At 40.4% G+C, this 25,801-nt stretch overlaps 1 protein-coding gene across 1 annotated transcript; it reads left to right on the top strand.

Moving 5' to 3' along the window:
• Positions 1 to 1,903: 1,903 nt before the first annotated feature.
• Positions 1,904 to 25,173, top strand: LOC102219385 (serine/threonine-protein phosphatase PP1-beta catalytic subunit). The gene is made up of 8 exons (XM_005800029.3): positions 1,904 to 2,033; positions 20,546 to 20,677; positions 20,760 to 20,990; positions 21,688 to 21,792; positions 21,873 to 21,944; positions 23,570 to 23,721; positions 23,809 to 23,943; positions 24,632 to 25,173. The coding sequence occupies exons 1-8, from the start codon at positions 1,982 to 1,984 to the stop codon at positions 24,734 to 24,736; spliced, it is 984 nt and encodes a 327-aa protein (XP_005800086.1). The 5' UTR covers positions 1,904 to 1,981; the 3' UTR covers positions 24,737 to 25,173.
• The last annotated feature ends 628 nt before the right edge of the window (positions 25,174 to 25,801 follow it).

Raw genomic sequence — 25,801 nt, 5'->3', positions numbered from 1 at the left:
AAGTGAGTCACGAATATTGCTGTACTTTATGTTCCAGATGCCAAGTAAAACCACAAGGACAGGAAGATGGTAGTGAGGTGTGCAGTATCAGCAAACAAGACATAGGCTAACGAAACACTTCACTTCTCATACATAGACCTTAAATCTTCGGATTTTAAATTATGTTCATCAAAAAAAAGTTACGTTCTAGCTTTGCTTCAGAGTTCCAAATGTGAAATACTGTGAAATTTAAAACTTTGATTTAAGATTTCAACTGATAAATGTTACAGTCATAAGTAAAGGCTTGTAGCTTATTCATTTCTGCCTCTTGTGGTCTGGTGTCACATTTCATACACTCTGTAATTGCAAATACATCAAAAATACAAATACAATAAATAGTTTTTTTTTTTGTATGCTTGCTTGTGAACTCAATCTTACTAAATACCTGGCGGAACAAATTAGTAAAGCAAAGAACAAAATGATTCACATTACATGGAAGATGACTGTGCCCAGGTCAATGTTACCTAGGACTTTTATTTTGAAAATAGGATTCGTGGGTTTCCGGCGCCGACTCCTGTGCAACTTGACAGCTGCTGCTCTTTGATTTTCCTTCTTAGTGCAACTCACCACCGCCCACTCAAACGGTGCGGAAATACCCAGATGACGCACTTTAAAGGAACAGAAAAATAAATTGTGAGTGGGCGAGGCAATAACAAGAGTGGGAGAAAGAGACCTGTATCCTTTTCCATCTCCGCTAGAAGCGTGCACTCATGGTTTTTATCCTCACTAAAAGTAGAACGTCCACCGAGATGTGTCCGCCTTTAACGAGTCAAACCTCTTTGGCTTTTTATCTCACTGACTAAAACGTCTCCCGACGCTTTAAAAGCTGTGCTCCAACCACCAGTATGTGGCATTGGTAGCAATGTTTTTAGCTACTAATGCAAATTTTCTTTCTTTAAAAAAAAAAAAAAACAATGAATAGGGGAATTCTGCCATCTCTGTGGCACTAAAACAAATGTGTGCATCACTCTGACCAGCAGAGGGCGCTGAAAGCCAAGAAAACGACTTTTTTTAAAAAGTCCACCATCACAACTTGTATATATGACGAGTGTAGTAAAACATCTGAAGTTCTATTTCGACAAGTTGATGGGCAACATTAAGAGTACAAGTGGTGCCCACATTTGACGCCCCTTTGAAAAACAATGGCGAGATCTCATGTGTAGATCCCTTCAAAAGATTAAGCAGAATGATCGATATGTGGAGTTTAATAGTTTGTTAAAGATTTCAGAATTCAGACACGTTCTTATATTGAACCATCTGGTTTCTACTCAGCTTTTGTGTAGTTCTTTGTGTACTGTTTTGTTATTTAGTATGTTGTTGTCAATTGTAAAAAAAAAAAAAAAAAAAAAAGGCATGCTAGGTCCATTTTTTTCTTTGTTTTGAATCTGAAGTTGTGACGATGGTATACTTTCTTAATGCTTAACGTATTTAAAGTTCAAGCTTAATTGTTGTAATACACACTAGAAAACTTTGAAACATGTTAGGCAAAAGAACTGGGGGGACAAAAAGACAAAACAGTCCGGATATACCAGTAAAGAAAACCTGGATAGGTGTGTGGGACACTAGTTCAATCTTGGACAGAAAGGCGAGTCTGGACGCAAAATACAATTTTCCAAGTCATTTCAGGAATTCCATCTTTGATTTCCGTTAAGCTATCGTTCTTAAACTACATTTCCCATAAACCACTGCTGTATGTATGGCCTATATATGGTAGATTTGGGTTGCATTCTGAAGAGCTGGTCATATTTTATCAGAAATCTTTTGAGGCAAATGCATACATTTTCTGTTCTTTCGCTGGAATATCAAATTTTCCGAGGGTCATTTAATGCAACAGCAGGATATTAATGGGAGGAGTTGGCGGGCAGTTGCTGTGAGTTGAGGCGGTGCCTTCGCTGCCTGCACACCAGACTGCGGCGCGCATAGAGAGCTTTGCGTTACAGAAATGGCGGAGGGGGAGTTGGACGTTGACTCGTTGATTTCCAGGCTTCTAGAGGGTGAGTTCTCCGTACTGTCTGTTCGCTGTGGCTTGTTGATTATTTTTTCCTAAACTGCATGGATGTATTTTTGACCTGGGAACATTAATGAACTCGCTTGACTCGTCGGCTAGCTTGACGTTCGGGAGTACAACGCTGGTCTTTCTGTCCGAGGACACAGGCACTCCTCTTAGCCAGCTACTGTTTCACGTCTCACGGCTCCTTTTAGACTCAATTGGAATAAAATGGTTTCTTAGAACACCGTGGTTCTTTCAGCCTGGAAATGTTGAGCCTCCCTCGTTGTAGTCGTTGCTCTGGAGTGTTTTTGCTCTGGTTCAGTATGGAGAGGAACGTCAGACTCTCCATTACCAGCAATTAATTTCTGCCAGCTTTCATGTCGCAGTATTGAGGTTATTACTTCGGCATGTTGCAGATCAGACACTAAATAACCATTAATCTCATGTCAGCCATGACAGGGGGATTACAACCCCTGCTCGTGTATATGTGTTAATTAGCCCAGTAAGAAGTACTCGATTGTATGCAAAGGCTTCATTTGCCAACAACAAACTTGGATGTCCATCCAGAGTAAATGGCGATTTTTAACTTTACTAATTGCGGCTCGAAACGTTGGAGGTAATAGAAAGATGCCAGATGAGGTGTGAGCGTTGTTTAGTTTTTAAGCCACAACTATTCCTAAAAAGAAACGAGTTTTTCTAATGAGGTTTGGTGGGGCGGCTGAAGACGTCACAGTGTTGTGTTTCTGAGTGAACTTTGCTAAATGACAGTGTGTGCATGAGAATTGGTTATCTTCCACTTTTAGATACATTTACATGGCCTCAAGTTATGGAGCTAAGGTTTAGTCACGATTACTTTTTATTTTTCTGTGCTGCTGTTGTGTATTTTTTTTTTGGCAACTTTATAGCTGGGACAGCCCTAATAGCTCCTACACACAGAAATGCAGCTATTGAAAATGGAGAAAAAAACATACTCATTTTTAAAAAGGCATCTCCAGGACACCCGTCTTGAGCTACTGGATTCGTAAAGAGGTGTTATTTATTTATTTATTTATTTATAAGTATGTTGGGTTTTTTTTATCACTAAACTGGACACAATAATTGCACTTATTTTTTTAAACTTTATTAATGTTCTCATGAGACAAACGGTAGAGAAACTGAAAATGGTAGAAATAAAAATTTCCCGCAATAAAGGCAGTTCTTAGGGTTTTCAGACATTGAAACAATAAATTCTTTTCAAAATTCTTAAAATGATTTTTTTGTTCTTCCTATGATGAATAACGTTAATGCTCAGCAGTAGCCTCTAAACATTTACAGACTTGGAAGGGAAAAAAACAAACTTAAAAGTGGACCCATCAGGGATTACGTGGCCTTTGTATTTATCATTTTTTGTCTTAGCTGATTATGATCTCAAAAGCAGGTTACACATCTTGTCTTTCTGTTGAGCTCAGTAAAATCATTCAGGTTATGGAGCAGAAGTGTTTTTAAAATTATAACTCGCATCAGATCCAACATTTGATCCCTTTTTTTTTGCTTCTTTTTGCATTTTCAAAATGAAGTGCAGCAAATAAAATATCTCAATTTTTTCTTCTACAAGAACCATTCAGAAAGCACAGTAGTTTAAAAAAAAATAAAGTATTGCTTTACTACCCAACATGTTGGATTGTGTATTAATTTCTCATAATCATTCCCAGCACTTAGGAAGCGTTTTTTACTATCTCCATTTAATTATCTGTATTAGGACCAGAGGAGTTACTATGGTTACGCAGCTCTGAAGTTAAACAGGATTTCACCATGTAACAATAGTTATAGTGATGACATTTTAAATCACTGTGGTTAGCTTTACTAGAGCACCTTTATGGAGATTTCCAAATGGCCACCAACGTTCCCAGTATAGCACCACAAATCGGGCTTCTTGATTGGTTAATTTGTTTCTTTGAATGTAATACATTCTGCCCTGTTATCTGTTGGAGTTAAACATCTTCTTACTAGGCATCCTCTGTCACTTCAAACATCTCCCTGATGATGAAAATAGTTACTAATCAGCCATTTAAAAAAAAAAAAACTTTTTTATTCTTGACCCTGGTACTAGACTAATTGTAAGTTTTGGATCAGCTGTTCTTTTGTGAGTAAACTTCAGCCAGCAGTACTGATGATGCTATCATTTGTTCTGGGTATTTTCTTTCCCTGAGAAGGTGTGTGTTTGTTTGTGTGTGTGTGTGGGGTGGAGTAGATCTGTGACTAAAGACGCACATGAGTCACATGATGCGTCTCCACCTCTAAATTCCTGTCTTGCTCAGATTTTAAAGGGGCAGTATTATGTGTTTTCCAGGCACATGGTGCCATTTTATTGAAGTCAAGTAAATGTTAGCTTCAGTTGATGCAAAAATGCTATATAAATAAAATGTGACTTAAAAGAAATTTGACTTTGTAATTTTGTGCCTTGAAATTGGGCCTCTGTCTCTTTAAGAAACTCCTACTATTTCTGAAAGGCCACCTTCACACAACTTGGCTCCTTTATTAACGCTTTAACAACAATTTGACCAGCGTTGCACTGAGAAGTAGCTCATATAATGAGCTCAGCAGTTCCACCGAGTGTTTGCTAATTGCTATTGGCTAGTCTAGAGGAACTAAGTCAGGGAGCCATGGGGGAGGGCTGTTTTGTGAAGCAGAAGGTCTGAGAGTGCAGCTCAGAGGAGGAACTTTGTCCTCAAAGGCGGGGCTAGGTCCACCCAGGCGTTTTGCACCGCTAAGTGGTTGCCATAGAGATTAAAGGATTTCTCAAACATGCCTGAAAGAATCAAGGCAACATCCAGGTACGTTTTTTGTTGAGATAACATGATGTGAAACTCAAAAAAGACAGATTTTTATTTGATAAATATCTGCACTGGCCATCGTTCTTGCTGATATTGTTGGTTTGGCTCTGGTAATTGTGGAGGTACTTTCAAAGAAAAGGCCTCTGTTGTTCCTACATCTTTTGCTCTGTGTTGCACGGCAGGAGAGGTTGACTTCCCCAGATAAATATGGGATCCTGACCCAGGTGAGCCGATCGGCCAGGAACACGGACAGCCTCTCTGTGTGCAATAAGCACTCAAGCTGGTGGTGAGCCAGTGGTGCTGAATTTTGTTGTTAAAATGATGTGCTGGATAAATGCAAACAGTTTGTTAGCATATGCAAATCAGCAGGATGTGGATTTGCATGAAATTTCAGCAACAACTGAGTTGATAAAGGGTGATTACAAGTTGTTTGCTCGGTATGTGAGCAGTGCATGACGACACTGCCTCCAGGTTAGATTTCATATTTGTCTGCTTTGTAATGCAACATACAGAAAAGGTGAAGGAAAACAATTCCAGATCAGGGCTCTGGGTTCATTCACACCACCCCTTTGTAGCCTGCTTTACTCCAACTCTATTTCGTTTGTGGCGTCGTGAATGCACAATCGAACTCTGATGTGGACCAAAAAAAGCGAACTGCGGTCCGCTTACAAACCTAGGTCTGGGTTTGGTTAAAGTGAACTCTTATGCGCTTCGAATGCGTAAGTGAAAGCCAAGCGGACCGGGAACCGTTCCAAAAGCAGGATGCGAACCGTAGTGCAAGACATTCTGGGTAAACGCAACCAAAAGAAACGAGCAAGTCTAGCGATAGCAGGAGAAATGACTCTCGGCCTTTTACCAGCTACAAGAGAAAACCTGACCGCTAAAATCTGACACAACTCCATTTTTGTTTCCATTTTGTGAAGAAGGAAGCTGTGCTCAATGTCTTTGGAGGTTTTTGTGTTTCCTTCAGTGGTTCTTGGTGGAGCACCCCCACAGGCGAGGAGGTGAACAGGTTTTTCAAAAAATTTGATTTGCTTCACACGGTGCAGTGTGAAAGCAAAACCGCATGAGCGGAAAATGTAATAAATGTTGCAGTTTTGATCCCCAATAGAACAGAGTCTGGACTGAACTATCAGGTATGAACATGTTTTTTGACTCTTCACAATCCATGCGCATGGTAATTTTCTGGTTTTGGACCATCAACTCGTTACTGCAGTAAGAGTTGGGAAGAAAAACAGTCTGGCAAGTATGAACAGATGGAGCAAAATGACATGTAGTCAACGAGCAGGCAGGTAGGAGTAACTTTCCAGACACACCTGAGAAGACACGTGAATCTAGAACTCGGTGTGACCGCAGATATAAATGTGACAGCTCCCACAGATGGAGCTAGATCTTTCAAACACGAGTATGAAATCATAGTTAAGTCACCGCAGGTGTGTATTTTTTATTCTGTAGACAGAGGAAAGGCCACGGTTTACTCTCTGTTGTTCAGGGTGTGACAGGTTGACGGGTTCAATTTGATTTGAGCAACCTAATGGAACTAAACTTGTTTCTCTGTCGGTTTGAATCATCAGAGGAAGCGTTAGTGCTGCAAGCTGAGCCTCCAAGGTGCTCTGAAGCTTGAACACAGAGTTTGAACCAAAGTCCTCCAAACATTCAGTTCAGTATTTGGTTCCTATTAGCTGGCTCTGAGCTGCACTGGGGAAGAATGGGACAGAACTCGAGGTAAATTTGGTGAAAGTCCAGTACTGATCAGTACTATTTTTAAATTGCACTATATACAGTGGACCCCAGCATTAAACAGAGTGTCACAATAAAGTACTCTGTGATTTAACTCCGTTCTAAAGTTGTCATCTGGGAGGAAAGAATGTCCTGTCCCTTTCTGTTCTTGCTCTGACTCTGTAGAAACCGGCTTTACTCTTTGGCAAAGACAGTTGGATGCTTATTTCAGAGTTGCTTATTCTAATTTTTTAATGGACTTCTAATCTAAACCTATTGTCTTAACTGAAATTGAGTTCTTGTAGGAAAAAAAAAATGTTAAAAGGTGTCGGTTAAATAGAGGTGTTACAATGTCAACACAACTGAGATTTACGTTGGCTTGTTATTTAACAGATTTTTTTGACGCATCAAGATGCAGACGTGGAGGATCCAGATCGATTTCACAAAAATCAACCGATTGTCTAATTTTTAGGAACATTGAGTTGAGTTCTGAAGGTCAGCCTGAGCAAGAAACACATCCTGGCCTTTCTATGCTACAGGACAAAATAGATTTAACCACTCAGACCGAATACAGGCACAGTGCTAAGAAGGATTGACTTTTATTTATTTACTAGGACTCGTTATCACCCTGTAGGATTATAATTCTTTTGCTTTAGTTATAACTATTTTTTAATAGTTATAACAATTTCTGCTCCAGAAAAGGTTAGGAATTGAGCAGATGTTACCATGGTGACTTATTCACGAGAAAACACGACAGCCTTTGTGACGTCCAGCTAGCTGTTGTATCTTCTTCTTTGCTAGACAATGTGTTAGCCACTTTGATTGAGCCACATTACATACATATCCTCTAATAAATGAACTCGTTTAAGATTTTTTAATACTAATTCAGCCATCACTTATGTACCATGTGGATATGTTTGTGTCTGTATATGTTGTGTTATGTTAAGGAAACTAAAATGTTGTTGTCGGGCAAAAACCTTGCCCCTTGTGTTCATCCTAAAGCCATGGAAAATATTATATAGAGCCAAATGCTTGAATTGCCAGATTTTATTTAGAGATCTGACCTTTCACAAACACAAAGACTTCTATTAAGCTTTCTACCACTACGGTTTCCTCCTGCTTACCTGGCCGGGTTACATCAAAACCTTCTCAAGGGAAACTCTGTGGCTTTTTTTTCTTTTTTCTTTCAGGGATTTACCTGCAGATCAGAATGACTGACTGCACACTTCTTCTTCTCTTCTTGAATAACGGGGCCTTTCCACCGGTGAAAGGGCTTTCCTTCATAGCTGTAGCAGTTTGATTTCCCCCCTCTTTCAGCATGCACTGCTACAGATTGGGAGTTAGGTACTTCTACTGACTCAACTTCCAGAGGAGTTTATGTCCTACTAAATGTCAACAGCTGTCTCTGGTTGAAATGAACACACTCCTTCAGTGACAGTAATCCACAAGGGCAGGGTGCTGTAGTGATATGGCTGCCCTTGGTTTCTATTTTCAATTCTTTCAATTCTTTTCTTTAAAAAAACATAGAAACAAAGTGACAAAATGTTGCATTTTAGGTATTTGGGGATTTATTTAGCCCCATTTTCAGTAAACTGAGCTCTGAGTTTCTGAATTTTTTATTGTTCAAAATAGTTATAATTTGAACAATAAACAGTAGTGAGCTAAAAGTATTCTAAGTCACAAAAGTTCTTTCTTTTGTGATTTAGAAAGAACTTTTAAGAAATCTATGCATTCTTAAAAATGCATAGATTTTCGTTTTTGAAAATGAAAATCTATGCAACATTGTTTAAAAGAAAAAGAAATTGTACACACAAGATAGGTTTTAGAAAAGTTTTCGTCCACACAAATTCGCTCTGAGCATTCTTTTGAACATGCCAAACCCATAGGGGGCAGTGTAGCATAAAGCTAAAATCTATGTCAGCCAATCAGATTGCTTCAATTCCTGTTAGGAATTAAACATGGCGCCAGGAGGTTAATTTGTGTGGACAGATATATCGATGGGACTACTTTTAAGTAGTGTATTAGAATATAAAGTTATAAAGACCATGTCGATCCTGTCAAGCACGTTTTCTCAAATCTCCTCTTTGGTGTGTGGCTTTCTTTTTCTTTTTTATTACACAGAGTAGAGTTTTTGTGTAGATTAAAGTCCAAAACGCATAAAAATGTATTTGTTTTCCCAGCTATCTGTGGATGAAGCCATTTCTAAAATTGACTGGCAAATATTTCCAATAAGAACTGCTGCCTCTCTGTTGATTGTCCTGCTGCAGACAGAAAAGAAGAATCCAAACAGTTTCTAAACATAACCTGGTAGATCTGCAGATAGTAAGCTTGCGGTTGGATGACGCAAGTCAACTTTAATAGCACTAATGTTTAAGCAATGTGGAAATGCAGTCTCCAGGCCGATTTGGAAGAAATTCACGAGGCAAAACCTTTTGAATCGTTGCTTTCTTTAAACTCTGCTGTGACTAAAACTGTTTTGGATCCCCAAGAATATCTGACGACCAGGAAGGTTCACATCAAAAATATCAGCCTCTTCAACCATGAATTTAACTAAATCAGGAGAAGCAAGGTGAAACTTTTTTTAATTTTTTTATTAAAGCTCCGTCTGTTTTTGGAAAGCGTTGCAAACAAGAAGCTCCATTAGGCAAGTGAATGAAAGAATTTACTGCTTGCAAGTTTTGTTTCTTTATGATTCATATTTTGGAAATGAGCTCATCTCCAAAGCATTTTTACGAGGAAGACTTCCCTTTTCAAAGCGTGAAACGTGTGAGATCCTTTGGCTCATGAATGTGTTTGGCAATTAAAGGAGAAATGATTTTAAATATCTGTCCAAATCACTTAATGTTCTGCTGAATGCAGCACTTTTTATATTGTTAAAGTTGCATAGCAACTAATCTTTGGCTATCGATTTGCTGAAACATCCAAACTTTAAATTGACCTTTTTTTTTTTGCTTTGTATCATGTTATGTTGTTATTCCCTACACAAAAACATACCAATCGCTTGACTCTGACATGCATGTTTGAGAAATCCTTTGATCTCCATGGCAACCATTCAGCTGTGCAAAACAACTGGGTGGCTCTAGCTTTGCCTTCGAGGCGAAGCTCCGCCTCTGAGCTGCAGTTTCCAAGCATCTGCCTCACAGAACGGCCCTCCCCCACTCAGCTCCTTCAGACTAGCCAGCAGCAATTAGCAAACACCTGGTGGAACTGCTGAGCTGAGCTCATTATAGGAGCAACGCTGGTAAAAACGTTGTTAAAGGGTTAATGGAGGAATGATGTCATGATTTCCTGAAGGCGAAGTTTCCGAGCAGGAGTTTTAAAACGATCGAATCCCAATATCAAGGTGTTAAAAGAAATTTGACTTTATAATTTAAATCATATTTGATATATGTAGTATTTTTATAACAACTGAAGCTAACATGGTTACTTGATTGTATTATAAAATGGAATTATATGTAGGGCTGAAACGATGCCTCGAATGATTCGAGTACCTCGATTATTAAAATTCCTCGAGGAAAATTTACCTGCCTCGAAGCTTCGTTAAGTTATATTTTATTTAGCGCACCGTGTTCCGACCGGAACATCATTTGAGTTACGCGTAGCTCTGACTTCCGCCTCTGAGTTGTTGACGAAAGCCAAGTGTTAGCGGCATAACGTCCAATTTTCAAGTTCAGCTGTGTTGATTTTCTTGAGTTTTGATAATGCCGTGGTTTTAATCGTTTTTGGGGGACCCAGAGACATCCTTAAAATGACTGGCGCAATGCCTGGAGTACGGCAGCTTTCAACCAGCAGAACGGCGGGAAGAGCGCTGCAGGAGTATTTATACAGGTGAGCGGATAGACTGAACACAACGGGCGCCTGAGTAGTTCATGGTTACAGTGCAAGTGCAGCTTTACCGATGAACCGCACAATAAATTTCATATCATCTCGGTCTCAACAAATGGGTGGCGGTACGTAGCTGGTAGATGAGTTTCTGACTATGACGAACGAAGGTGCGGTAAATATCCCTCATTGCTCCCTCCATTCTTACCTTCGTCCGCTGGTCTACCGTTTGTCTTTGCCCCCCGGACTTAAGTTCGTCTGTTCCCTGGTCTATTTCCTGCCCCCAACTCCAGGCAACATTTCCCGTATTCTCAAACCCAAAGCGTGACAGGTTTAGGGCAAGGTGAGAGTTCATCTATTAAACTGACTGAAGATGAATACATAAACTAAAAGTTGGAGTATAGACATTTTTTATAAACATCTTTGTGAGCCTGGCTCTATATTATTAAATTGCATATAATTTCAGATCTTTGTATAACTTTTCTTCTGGTTAACTTAGAAAGTGAGCTATTATTGTTCCAGGTTAGTTTCTAAACTACAAAAAATCAACGTTAGGGACGCTCAAATATGAAAAATTGGACCGATGTTGATATCTGATAGTAACACCAGTGTCATGCCAGATTTACCCGTATTTTAGATTTTTTTTTTTTTTATCCGATTAATTGTAAGAATAATCGATAGATTACTCGATTCCTAAAATATTCGTTTAACAGCCCTAATTATATGCCTGGGAAACGCATAATGGTGCCTCTTTGAAAGTGGGATTTGGGAAACTGATAAAAGTGATTTCATAGTGCCTCTATTTGTTATTATGATCAATAACTGTAATAATTGTTTTATTTTTTTCTCTTCTTTCCATTCTGAATGATTGTGGTCCAGTGTTACATGCAGTGGTGGCTGCATGTAGGATTTTCCCCCATTTCAGGAAGCTGCTGAGCTCCGACAGGTTAAGCAGGCCCAGCTGGTTTCACTCTGCCTCTTGTTTAGCAGAGTATAGGGTCAGCTGGGAAACCGATTTCAGGGCCTCTTGGCCAATTGGGCAGCATGTTTGCTGCAGCTTTGTGTTGCTGTGATGGAGGATTTGTTGTTTGCTAGAAACCCTGGTTCTTGTTGTTACTCTTCCCTTTCTTTTCTTTTAGGTTCTCATTTTTCGCCTTTAAGATTTCTTCTTGAAGAATAAAACTTTAACTTTACCCTCCTGGTTTTGTCTCTTCATTTTTCCCTGGTTTATTTATTGTTACCCACCCCCCACCCCCTCCTCCAATACCTCTACACTGCCTTGGGGATGTAACATCCAGTGTAGAACCATCCAGTTGAGGTTCAGTCAGTCCAGAGTTGCTGGTAACACTGCAGGGGTTTGATCATCTCTTCAAATAGACCACAGCTGGTTTCTTCTTTGTTTTTGTCTATTTAAGACCAAAGTTATGCACTAATCATGGCTGTATTTTATTATTATATTTTATTATTTTTTAGTAGAAGTGGACTTCACTGGGTGAAATGTTGACTGAAAACAGGATTTTGAAAGTCTGCAACTTAGACTTGATAAATATGCAGTAACCCTTTGTGTTAAGATTCACCCAGATATTCTGCTACATGAATCCTTGATTGATAAAATATTGACTAGCGGCGGTTTTCCCCAGTCTTCTCTCTTCATTTGCATGACCTGATAAAATCATTCTGATCATTTAATCAGAATGATTTGATCATTCTGATTATTAATCGTGGTATCTTAAGCCCTTTACTCACAACAAACATGCTCTTCATCGGCCGTTCCAACAAGGTGTGACAGCAGGCGTTGTCCAGACGACAGGCTAAACCTGATGGACTGACATGGTTTCCAATCGGCTGAGGCCAGTCTGTGACTTCAGGGCCCTCTGGTTTCATCACCCTTGACACCCAAACTGACCTGGGACCAGTTCCAGCACCTCTGCCAAAACACTGCGACCACTGTAAGGGTCTCATGTCGGAGGTGTGGCTTATCCTTATTGCTGTGAGGGAAAAAGGCCAGTGCAGGACACAGTGGGGAATCAAACAGCCATCTGCCGTTTTTCCAGTTGATGTTTTCCAAGAGAATATCTCTGCTGTTAGTTCCAGCACACTGAAGCTGCAGGGTGTCTGAGCAAGGTCACCGGTATCCTTCAGTCTACCAAACCAACCTCATGGTTTTTTTTGTTTTTTTTCACTGTTTGTCTTCTCCTCCACCCCATTTCTTTTCTTCCTCCTCCTCCTCCTCGCTGTTCATTAGCTTTTACTAGTGCTAAGCCCACATTGCTCCAGGCTTTAGCAACAACAGCCCTTCTGTGTTGCTTTACCAGAACAGGTGGCTTTATGTGGCACGATTACCAACATGGTCACACGGCATCAGCAAAAAGGGTGGAGGGGAAGTTTTCATTTCAGTTGTTGGCAAATAGTTGCAAAATTTGCTGTTTATGAAGATTTAATGTTGAGATTTATTTATTTATTTTTTCTCCCCCCACCAATGTATTACTTGCTGTGTCCATCGTTTCCGTAGACAGAAGGAACTGATCCGTCAATCCTTCAACGACAATAGAACTTTTTTTTTTTTTTTACACTTACCTGCTTGCAGGTTTGGCATCATTGAACTTTTGGACTACAAAATCTTTGAGAGAAATAAAAATGTCGGATTTGTGAAACTGATTTGCCAGAAGTCCATGACCTTGTTTAGTGATTCCACAGCAAATACTATAGCATAATTGTATATATATATATAAAAAAAAAGTAGTAGTTGCTAACTGGATTGAGAAATATGACCCACACAGAAGCTAAAGATATGTACACAGCACACCAAAGGAAATAAAATGAAACTTTTCTGCCAAATTCAATTTTTCCAAAGTACACAACAAAGACAGGTAAAAAATTTTAAACTTTTTTTTTTTAATTGAAGGGTAAAAAAAAAAAATCATGCTGGACTTTTCTGTCAGGCAAAAGTTTGAGTCTCACTCAAGCCTCTTCATTGTTGCCTGTGACTTGAAGCTACCGCTAACTAGCTGCTAATTTACCCTTTCTAGCTAGCTACCTTTTCTTGGATTGAAGATGAAAATTATTTGTAAATACATTCTACCCAGAGTTCCTCAAGTTACATATGTGTAGCTTCACCTGCTTCAAATTCTATTAAAAAAAAAATCTTAAGCACCTGTTGCTAACTGATGAATTAGTTAAAGTAACATATAATTAATACTCTGTATTGATCAGTGTATGTTGCTGCAGATTCATCCTTTTCTGCAAATGATAATGATAAACCATCACCGACAGAATGCTATGCTGTTACCTTTTAGGGAATAAACAGCTTATTTTATATTAAAAAAAAATTTTAATTGTTGCATTTTGTTATGCATTTCTGGTATTGAATAAAATATAGAATCATAGAGTTTAAAATATATTTAATCATTAGAATAATCGACTACTAAAATGATCTGGAGCCGCAGCCTTGTATCGATTACACGCCTCAGAACCGCAACATCCCATCATTTCCAGAATGTAAACATGTTGCCTAGCAGCAGCTACGTCTATGCATATTCTTCGATCCATAAACGGTTAATATTTCTCTCAGTTTGAGTTAAACTTTGATACTTTTTGTTTAAAAAAAACACACGAAACGATAAAAAGCCTGACTTTTTCTCCATTGAACACTTTTAATCTTTTCCAAATGTTTCTCTGCAGTCGGTGTCTCCCTGGTTGTGTTTCTCTCTCTTTCTCTGAGTGTGAGAGCTGCTCAGCTCCAGGCTGCTGGCGTGGCATTCTGTTGTGGAAACAACAATGGTGGAGCCTGTGCGGCGGGGCGCGCTCGCCCCCTGGCACCAAACATGGCAGCCAGCGCTTCGCCCAGTAAAAGCCCTCCCTCACATCCACTCTTTTCTCTGCACTTTCATTTTGCTGCTGCGATTCAAACCCACCACCACCCCTCTCGTTTTTCCACTCTTCTCCCACTATCCCGTCTATCCCCCTCTTCTCTCATTCTCTCCTCTCAATTTCAGTCTTTCTTTGGCGCCACAAAGCCAAGCATTCACAGCTGGCACTTATAGGCGAACAAGAACATCCCAATGAAAATGCAGAAAGCCTGCGCAGAAATGCCACTGCAGTCGGGACTCTGAGTTTCTTGTTCAGTGATGGGGGGGGGTCACTGTTTTCCATCTGCCCCTGCGTGGGAGAGGTTTAGATAGAGGAGGGGGGGATGGTTGGCTTGAGTCCCAGCTAGAAAGAACAGAGGCGGGCAGCTAAAAAAATAAAAATAAAGGTCTGATGGGGCGTTTTCATGCAGAAGGGACAGAAACGTGCGCAGTCATGCCTGCTCAAAATTCACAGGGGCGCTACTGATCCGCCAACGGGAAATGCACTTGATCAGGAAGAAGGAAACTCCAAACTTCCTGTTTCTGATCAAATTTGCTTTTCATATCGGTTAAAAAAAAAAAAAAAAAAAAATCAAAACAAAACAGTGAGTTAAAAATGTTTTCATTTTTAACATCAAAACAGATGAATAAACGCGTCTAGGGTCCGTCGCAATAAATGGTCCCAGTAATTATCACGATAAACGATGTTATTGTTTTGAGACCATAATTAATTGGAAATGCCGTGTCAAATGTCAGTAAAGTTTAATTTGTGAAAGAACGCTCGACACTGCGGCTGGAGGACGTTTTTTTAAATATCCAGAATAAAACGCAATAAATAAAACGGAAGTGAAACAATAAATATGAAGTCTTTCTGAATAAAGTTTTCCTTATGAAAGTTCTGAATCATCTCAGTGGATATTCTCGGGCCTGATTGCTCACTGTGACGGGTTTAATATCTCCAGATGTATTTGGTTTCAATATCAGAGTCTGCAGTGTGTTTGTGCCCAAGTTAAAGGGAAGCAGCTCCACATTTTGCTGTTGGTGCAATAAAACTATTCAGGAGACGAAGCTGGGGAACTTTTCACCACGTGCTTAACGAGCTTAACCAGAAAGGTGGGCTGTGTGTGTGTGTGTGTGTTGTTTTTTTTTAAAGCAAGTCGGTCCACTGGGAGAAACTTTGACATGAACAAACTGAGTGAAATGATTCATAGCAGTATAAAATCAGTGACCCTGTTCACACTGCCTTTAACGGAACCTGTTTCGTGTCGCTTTATCCACTTCTGATTCAATTTGTCAAAATATTAGATCGTAAGCAGGGGAGCCTCAGGTCATAAATAAAAAACAAACAAAAAACAAAGCAGCTAAGATGTATTTAACATTTTCTGAGTTGTATTGTGTAATTTCTAACTTGTAGTTTATGTAGACCGTAAACCAAACAACCGTCTAGAAACACAATTTCAGATGGTACTTGAAAGAACTGCTCTAGATTTTTAAAAATTGAATATTTTGTTTTAACACGCAGAAATCTATGATTTTTTTTTTTTTTTTCAAATCTAGAATGAACTCTTAAAACTCGACTTCACGACGCCCTCACTTTGGCCTCTTTATGTAACTGATAAGCACAACTGAAGCACAACGAAACAATTTAATGCTCAGTTTCTTAGCTTATTTGTTGCAACAATGACCAAATCTACAATGAAGTATAAAGATATTGCTGATTTTATTAAGAAAAGTCAGTCACAGCCTGTGAACGACAAGCAGTTCAAAGTGCTTCCCACGGTAAACATCGTGCAACCAATTCTGAAACATGCAATAAATCAAAATGTCTTTTTTGTTATTGTGCACAAAGAAAGCACAGCAACATTTAAAATGTTACCTTCACATCAAATACATTAATCAGTGTTCCAACTATTCCATTAATATGATGTTTTTTTTTAAAAAAAGCTCTTAATAGGGTGTTGTGTTTTTTTATTTGTATTTTTTCTGACTGTTGATTTAGACCAACTCAGCATTTCGGCATCGTCTCCACCGTTCTCTAGGAGTTTGTTCTGGGTTTGTTCTGACTGCCGATTCTCTACGTTTGGTTCAATCAGACACAGACCACCAACCAAACACTGTAGTTGATCTCTGGCTAACTTTTATTATTTTTGCTACAGTGTGGCCAGCCCTCTGCTTGCTGCTCTGGCTCTCTCTCCGTCCCATGCAGCACTCCTTCTTTGTCCTGACTGACTACTTCCTCCTTCCATTCCTCACCCGTGCCCATATATGGTCACATGTTTGTTTCCCGGCATCTGTGATTGACTTATTTACCAGTCGGCTCTTGGAGCTCTTTGTAAACACACAGGAACACGATGCAACCAGCCTGCTAGCCTGTTTCAAGCTAGCTGATGTTGCACCTTCTGACCTGACTGAAGGCCTTCTCGGTCTGATAGCAGAAGTGATCAGGCTGCTCCTGTGCTTTCTCTCTGTGGGTTGCATTGTTCTGGCTGTTGCAACAAGCGCTTTGGTGTGGTTTGAGCTGGGCTTCACCCTCCGATCCCTCCACATATTTGGCGAATTAACCTGCTTGTTGCTAGGCAGCCGGACTTTAATTCGGGGAACACTGGGTTTGTTTGTACCTAGAAGGATCAGAAACGGCTAAAGCAGTGTAATCAAAGCCACAGTGTGTTTTAGTAATACTCCTCTTGTTCATCCTTTTATTTTATTTTTTTAACAGAAAATAAAAATGAGGTAATATTATGATGTTTTAGAGGGAATTGCTGTTTATGTTGCGTTTCGCTAAGTCTCTGCTGCATTAAATCCTCGTCTCAGGTCTGAGAGCTCTGTGAAGCTGTCTGGAATGCAGATTTCCCTGAGGAAGGGGGGTGGTGTGTGTTGTGTGTGTGTGTGTGTTGTGTGTGTGCGTGCGTGTTTGAGGCGCTGCTTTTTCCTGACGTCATAGTGTCTCGCTGAAGCTGCAGCAGGGTGATGACCCAGGAATGCAGCCACTTAAAGAGACAGATGTGATATTTTTGCAAACTAAGGTGCACAAGGATCCCACATTTATTTTTAGTTTATTCTTTCTGAAGGAATTGCGGTGTAACGGGAATCTTTAGATTAATGTCGTAAGTTTTGGAAAATGTATTTGCGACATTGAGTTTTGCAGTGAGAATGATTCCTGTTGTTCCTCCCTGGTTGGTTGTTGCTTTTCTGGGTCTGAGTGTCGTCCTGATACAATATTGATATCAAAAATCGGTCTGAAAAATGAGTACCTCATATCAGCATCTGTTTCACTTCTAAAATCTATCATACAAGCACTCCAACAGATGTAGGGATGAACGATATACCGGCATTGACATCAGTATCAGCCGGTACTAGTCTTTTTTTTTTTTTTAACATATCGATACGGTCCGATAAATAAAACAGGATTATAAGTTAGTCAGTTATTCTTGTGACTATTATTGACTATTATTCTCTGTTTGAGTATAATATCACTTGATAAAGCCCTTTCTAATACTACAATGTAAGTAATAACAATATGAATTATTCGTGTGATATCACATCAGTCTATATCAGGTGTTACAAAGTTGTATCCAGACGTCAGTATTGATAAATGTCAGAGATTGCAGATGGAAGGTAAAGAGAGGGGAAAATAGAAATCATACGTGTCGTTATTTTCACGCCAAACTGGAACTTTGTTGGGGGGAAGCTTTGTTGTAATTCTTTAAATTATGAGGATCAGTTCTCCAGACTCTCAGCCATGTTTTTTTCTGCTGTCTGGTTGGTTTTGTGTGTCTGAAAGTCACTGAGGTGGGAAAAACGTTGCCAACTTTCTAACAATTGTCACCCAACCGTTAACGGCACACGATAAACAGTCGCAGAAATTATGGCGATAAATGCCAAGTATTGTTTGGAGACGCGTGATCGCTCTCTCAGAGGCTAGAAAACTTTTAGTTTTGTTCAGAACGCTCGACGCTACAAGAGGAAGACGTTACAAATATTTAAAATGAAAACAGAATGGATTATGAAGTCTCTCTGAAGAAAACTGTCCTGTAAAAATCAGTCATCAGAATGGAAATGATCGAGCTCATTTTCATTTATTATGCGATTAATTGATTATTTCGACAGGATTGGCCGACTTTCAGACTTTTGCGGAGGTAGAAAAAAAAAAAAAGGTTTGTTTGTCCAGTAAGTATCGGCTGAAAAGTTGAGGAAATGGGTCTGATTATCGGCGCAGCCGGTTCCGCTCTGACGCAGCAGGCGTTGGTATGCAGGCTGCGACCCGCTGGAGGTTCTACCTCGTCTGCAGATCCTTTTCTCCCAGACGACAACCTCGCGAGGTTTCCATGGCGATCAGAGGTAGGCGCCGCCCCTCTCCATGAGCTGCAGTGCCGTGGCGACGGACGCAGGGATGCCGGTACACTTCCCTCCCCGCGAGCTTAGAGTGGTACAGTCCGAAGTCAAGGTCACCGTGTGTGTTTGTGTGTGTGTGAGAGAGAGAGAGGTAGGAGAAACCGAGGTGTTGATGCGAGCTCAGATTCCCCCGGCGCCTGAAAGCCGATCCTTTCAGGCCTCCTACTTTTCCGTCCCAGATGTCAGCTGAGGCAGCACCGATGTGTGAACACGTCACCTCACAGCTGGAAGGGGACGGCTGTGTAATCACACAACAGCCAACACACACACACACAGACACATTCCCCCTGGTTGTGTATTGTTGTGTGAACGGTCCTGTTTCTCTGAACATCAGATTCTCCGGTGCAGCGTTCTCCTGGCCAACCTGAGCCGTCCCTCCTTTTGGACCCTCCAGATATAGTCCTGGTGTCGCCTTTCAGTCAAAACATGGACACAGGTTGTGTTGGCATGAGGCCGAGGGTGAGGTGGGCGTGACCACCGTCTCCAGGCAGAAAAGGGACGACTTTCCTCCTGATTAAAGCAGGCGGCGGCGGCGGCCCTCCTGGCCCGCTGTGGTTCTGTGGTGTGGTCTGAGTCGGCTCTGCTCCACTGTTGTGGTTCTGTCTGTCGGAGGCGCCGGACTTGTTCTTAGTGTGAACACAGCAGGGAGAAACGGGGGAACGCTGAAGGGAAAAGTTCTGACATCGTTTAACAGGGTCGTCTAAAAAAACGATTTCATAGATGAAACAAATATCACAAAATAGATCCGACAGGCACGATCAACTGAAATGTGCTCAATAATTTCCATGTTCATGATTTATTGTTTTTCTCTTTCCTTGCTACCAAAAACCAGATGAAAAGTTTTTAGCCCAGTGCTTCGGTCTCAACCAGCTCCTTCTTTTATTTCTTTTTTAATGACAATTTTGTTTTCAGAGGCTTTATAGTTCACTTTATGTCGTTTCTATTTGTATTTTTATTTTGTATTTAATGTGTCTTCCAGCTCCAGTGTTGAATGTTCATTAGAGTTTAAAGTTTATTGATCTTTGAGAAAGTGTTCTTGCATTATTATTATTATTGGAAATGGCCTCAAAACATCATTATATTGTTTATTGCAATAACTTCTGGGCCGATTTATCGTCCAGGAAAAATGTGTTGCCGTGACAACCAGCCTACAGACATAAAATCAACATGGCTGATCCTAACTAGTTGAGCATTGAAGCCAGATCTGATTCTCTGAGGTGTTCTAACTTTTTCTGGTTTCACACTTTATTATTTAATAAAGTGTTTGAAACCAAAACACACACACAGTCCGTTTAGGCTGTTCATGATAACACATTTTACTGGCTGATAAATAGTCCCAGAAATGATTGCAATAAACAGCAATATTGTCATTTTGACACCATTTCCTGCTGATCTAATGATAATAATGGCTTACTGATGCAAGAATACCCACTCAAAGATCGGAAACATTTTTTACGTGTTTGGTTTACAGTCTAAGATCAGATTAGAGCTACAAAAAGTTGGATTTTCCTCATGTGACTTAATTAACTTTATAAACTGTATTTGACTAAAGGACAGAACAAAATCCTAAAAAATAAAAATAATGAAGTGTAGGCTACATGTATTAGAACATTGATTTGTTTCTAGACAAAAATAAGACTGAAATTGGACATGACTGATGTGACTGAGCTAAGTTTTATTTCTTTCCTCTTAAACACAAACAACAAAAAACCAAAACATTGCCCAACAGGAAGTGTGTCCAAGCGTCCCTCCCACACAGTCCATTTCTGTCGTCCTGTTGCTTAAACATCGTCCCCCATATTTAGCTTCAAGTTCACTGACGGCCAAGCCGGCAGACGTCATGTGACAACACGGGTCGTCGACACTTTTGAGAAATGCATCTGTTTTAACCTGTTCTCCACTTCTCCTTGTCCTCCCACCAGTACGAGGATGCCGCCCAGGCAAGATCGTCCAGATGACGGAGGCGGAGGTGCGCGGCCTCTGCATCAAATCCCGGGAAATTTTCCTTAGCCAGCCAATCCTGCTGGAGCTGGAGGCTCCGCTCAAAATCTGCGGTAAGCTCCGCCCCCCTCCATCCCTGACTAAGCGGCACGTTTTCCTGGAAGGATCCCGCAGCATGCTTCCCGTTTCCTCCAGGTGACATCCACGGACAGTACACAGACCTGCTGAGGCTGTTTGAGTACGGCGGCTTCCCTCCAGAGGCGAACTACCTGTTCCTGGGCGACTACGTGGACAGAGGGAAGCAGTCGCTGGAGACCATCTGCCTGCTGCTGGCGTACAAGATCAAATACCCCGAGAACTTCTTCCTGCTCCGGGGCAACCACGAGTGTGCCTCCATCAACCGCATCTACGGCTTCTACGACGAGTGTGAGCTCCGCCTACTCCCATCTACTTCCTGTTTTAATGTAGGGTTTGGAACAGAGAAGCACGCCAAGGACAGCGGTGGCAGTTTATTTCAGTTCTGTTCAATAGAAAGAACATGGAAAATACTTTTTTTTTTTCTTTTTTTTTCTTCTAAACTTGTCATAAACCATTTTCACTGAGGTCACCAAATTTCAGCTACTTATGCAGAAAGTAATAGCAACCACTTTTTTTTTCATAAAGATATTTTTATCTTTCCTGCTAACCAGTAAGCTAAAAATGCTATATTTTAATGATGCTAGCCAAGTTTTAGCTGAAAAGTAAAGAATTGTAAATCTGAAGCATAAGAAGGTTCGTCATGCCTGAAAATAAAGGCTAACAAATAGCATAATTAATCTGTTTTTAGCTAACAAATTAAGCTGTTTGTTAACTAGAAAAGAAACTATTTAATAAATTAAGTTAAGGAATAGCTTTGCTTAATAGCTGAGCTATTTGTTAAGAAATGGCTAACAATTTAAGCTAACGAATATCTTAATTTGTTTAAGAAATGGCTAACAACTGTTTTCTTACAGTTGTCTAAGCTTCTCTTTTCTGACTCCTTTTAATTGATCATGTAATGAATTGATTTGCTGTTTGTTGTGACAAGCTAATGTGTTCATGAGTTGACAGTGGGCTCTTTCTAACACTCTGGTTGATCCTGCAGGTAAACGCAGGTTCAACATCAAACTGTGGAAGACTTTTACCGACTGTTTCAACTGCCTGCCCATCGCCGCCATAGTGGATGAGAAGATCTTCTGTTGCCATGGAGGTACTGAGACCTGAGAGTGTCGCAGGTTCAGGTTTATGATAAAAAAACAAAGTCCTGTAACAATTTTCTCTCTCCTTCAGGACTTTCTCCTGACCTCCAGTCTATGGAGCAGATCAGACGGATCATGAGACCCACAGACGTGCCTGACACAGGTAGCTTAACACACACACACACACACACACACACACACACACACACACAGAGCAGACCAGCTGGGCTTCAAGCCAAGCAAAAGGAGAACTTAGAAATAAATCAGAGGGGTAAAAATGATCCGCTGCCTCACATCCAAATCTGGTTCGTCTGGATGTTTCTTCAGTGTCTTTAGAAGTGAACTGGGTTCCCTTTTAGAGCTGACCATCAAACAAAAAAAGATTGCACAACGGCAAAATAATACATCTTCAAATGACCTCACCAAAGGCAGAAAAACTTCACACCAGCCTCAGGCTAGTTTGTTTTTTATATATAAATGAAGGCAAATGGTCCTTTTCGTTTTATTTTTCTACAAGAAAAATCTTGAAGGATGATGTGTCCATCAGTTTGTGACCGTCTCCTCTAGTATCATTATCCAGAACACCTCTATAAGGTTGCAGAATGGCCTAGTCAAAGTTTGAATCCAATTGAGATTCAGGGTTAACCACTCATCAAAGAGAAATTGCAAGTTTTGCCAAAGCTGTGGAGTCGAGGAATTTTTCTGACAACCTGATGTAGCCTGAACGAAATGATTAAAAACAAAAGAAAATAAGCAACAAATCATCTAAGGCAATTCAAAAATAAATGAGAACTGAAACCTGGATCAGAGGGGAAAGGAGCACAAAGTTCAGTCTGACAGAAGCCAGGCTGCCATGTTGCCCCACTGGCCCTCTGACCACCAGCAGGCAAGGCGAGTTTCAGCAGAGGTGGATGGAGATGGAACTTAACCGGCAACCCACTGATTGCAGAGTGAACTCCTATTATCATTATGACAAAACAAAAAAAACCCAAACATTTAAAATAGACAAATGCCGTTTAGCCCTGTGAGGGGTAAGTAAATCCTGGCAGCCTGCCAGGCTGATAATACACTGGAGAAACTCTGGAAGCCATTTTGAAGGTTTTTAGGACTCCAGTAAACTTCAGTCACAACTAAAAAAAGTTGTAAGAGTGAACCTTCCCAGAAATGACTGGCCAGTTCTTAGGTTTAGGGTTTATCACTTGGTTTCCATAGTGCCTGGTTGGTTTGAGTAGCTAGTTTCCCTCCAATAAAACCTTTATTTGAATTCAACTCAGGCTGACTTGGTGTTTTCTGTCTGTACAACACATTTAAGTGTGAAAGCCAAATTGTATTAACTTAGTAAGGGGGTAAAAGGTTTTTCTCAGCCTCTCCTACGGTGGCCTGGTTAGCCCATTTTCCCTTTTCATCCTGATGAACCAACATGAACTCAGGTTCTTGTGAACTCTTCCTGTTTCTCTGCTGAATGATTAGTGGTCTAATGTAAGAACAGGAGCTTCTCCAGCCTTATTCCCTCTTATCTACTAATAGCTGGACCAGAGGAAGAGGAGCCTCTCTGTGTTCACCCCCTCATTAAACCTCTTCCTGTCCTTATAAGGCAGCTGGAGTTAAGAGCCTGGCAGCCTCCGTCTCACATCCTCTTATGGAGTTTCACCATGACGCCGTGTCTGCATGTAAACGCTTCACAAATGTCACACTAAAAATAAAAAAAGACTACCAGTGTTTCCCTGCAACCAGGTGACTAGATGGTGACTGAGTCTGACGTTTTGTTTCACTTCTTCCCCCCTGCAGGTCTTCTGTGCGACCTGCTGTGGTCGGACCCCGATAAGGACGTGCAGGGCTGGGGGGAGAACGACCGCGGCGTCTCCTTCACGTTCGGCGCCGACGTGGTCAGCAAGTTCCTCAACCGTCACGATTTGGACCTCATCTGTAGAGCTCACCAGGTACCACAGCTCCTTCCTACCAGAGAGTTTTGTTTCCCCCCCTGTTGTAAAGGCCTTGGCTGACTTTTGTGTGTCCGACGCCCCCAGGTGGTAGAAGATGGGTATGAGTTCTTTGCCAAGCGGCAGCTGGTGACTCTGTTCTCGGCTCCCAACTACTGCGGGGAGTTTGACAACGCCGGTGGCATGATGAGCGTGGACGAAACCCTGATGTGCTCCTTCCAGGTCTGTTATTATATTTTAGCATAAATTCAGCCTCCTATGTTCTGGTTTTAGTTGACGAGGAACATTTAGGGTTTTTGCAGCAGAATCCTCAGCTTTACTGCTCCTTCTGTTCATAAAGATGAGCAGAAAATACATTTCAGTTATTTTAACTTGTATTTTGCAATAATGATAGAAAAACAAATCAGATTTTAAGACGAAAATTTCTTCTATTAAATTTTTTTTTGTTTTTACTTTTTTACTCGCCTTCCCTCCAACTTTCTGAGCGCCCTCTGGTGGCCCCCTGGGTTTACTGCAGTCCCACTTTGACAAACAGGCTGTTCCTTCACAAGCTTGGAGTTTGATTGGATCATTTTCCAAATCCACACAAGAATGGAAAAATGAAAATTCAGAATATTTAGAAAAAAAAACTTTTACTATTCCTTTCACAATTAACACAACTTAGTGTTGATTCATGTAGTAAAATCATAACATAAAGCATATCATAGCTCAGTGTGATGTGTCGGCCTCAGTGCTATTAATGCAAAGGTTTGCCCTGTTCCATATTAGAAGTCATGAAATTCAGATATGTTGCCGTGGAGATGTTTGACACTAACAAATATTTACTTAAAACTCAAGAGTTCAGCTCACGTTGCCAGGTAGAGCTGCTGGTCCAGTAATAACAGATTCTTCTTCTTCTTCTTCCTCCCAGATCCTGAAGCCGTCTGAGAAGAAGGCCAAGTACCAGTATGGAGGGATGAACTCCGGCCGGCCCGTCACGCCGCCCCGCACAGCCCAACCCCCGAAAAAACGATGAAGACGGACAGACAGACAGAAAGATGACGAGATGATACGATTGTCTCCTTCTGGCTTTTCACATTAAAGAAGTAAAAGCAACACTTGGCAGAGAAGGAACCAGAACCTCCTATTTTAAATAAAACACCCCCCACGCTCCAAAAACCTTTTTTTTTTCCATTTAATCTCTTGAACTGGTGTTGTACTTTTCTTCTTCTTGATCTAAGCTCCTCTTCCTCATCCTCCCACTGCATCTATGTAACATTTTTTTAAAAAGTGTTTCCGTAAGACACAGTCATTCTGTAGCATATCTCTATATTTTTGTCATTTTTTTTTTGGTTTTTCTCATAACAGAATGACGGCAGTTTTTAGTTTGCCACATGTCCTTCCTCCTGTACAGACACCACAGGTATTAATGACTGCTGGGTTTTCAATAAATAATACAGGGAATAAATCCCATCCTGTGTCTTTCTTTCATCTCTTCGGCTCATTTAGAGAAGGAATAAAGTTCTCTGTCTTCAGGCTGTTCCGCTCACATGTCGAGGTTTCAGTTTTAAATTACAAATAAGTTTATCTGAACCAGTGATCAGTGAGTTCTGCATTTTAAACCCAACTAACCAAAGGCTTTACGCCGAGGCCTGTCACGATAAAATTTAATAAGCGATTAATTATTGTGATAAATGATATTGTTGTTTTCAAACTCATGTAATGGTAGTAATATAATAATGCAAGAACATTCTGACAAAAAGAAATACTTTATTTTCAAAAGAACATTTGACAGTTAAAACATCCAAAAACAAAAAAAAAAAATCCACCCGAATAAAAACTGAACACAACATAAAACCAAAGTGAAAATAAAAATTACATTCAACCACAGGAGTGTAGATTATGAAGTCTGTGTATTATATTGCCCTTCAATAATCATTAGAATGAGATAAAGATGGGCAAATCCAACTACCTGATGCAATAGTTCACTCCTCCATTATGCTAAGGAAATGAGGAAGGGAGGATCAGAGGAGAGAATTAGAGTTGAGTCTTTTCATTCAGTGTTATTGAGAAAAAGGAAGAAACAATAAAACCGATAAAT

The sequence above is a fragment of the Xiphophorus maculatus genome, chromosome 14 (assembly GCF_002775205.1).
Source record: "Xiphophorus maculatus strain JP 163 A chromosome 14, X_maculatus-5.0-male, whole genome shotgun sequence".
Taxonomy (NCBI): Eukaryota; Metazoa; Chordata; class Actinopteri; order Cyprinodontiformes; family Poeciliidae; genus Xiphophorus; species Xiphophorus maculatus.
The sequence above is the reverse complement of the archived record's forward strand: the minus strand, read 5'-3'. Positions and strand labels throughout refer to the sequence as shown.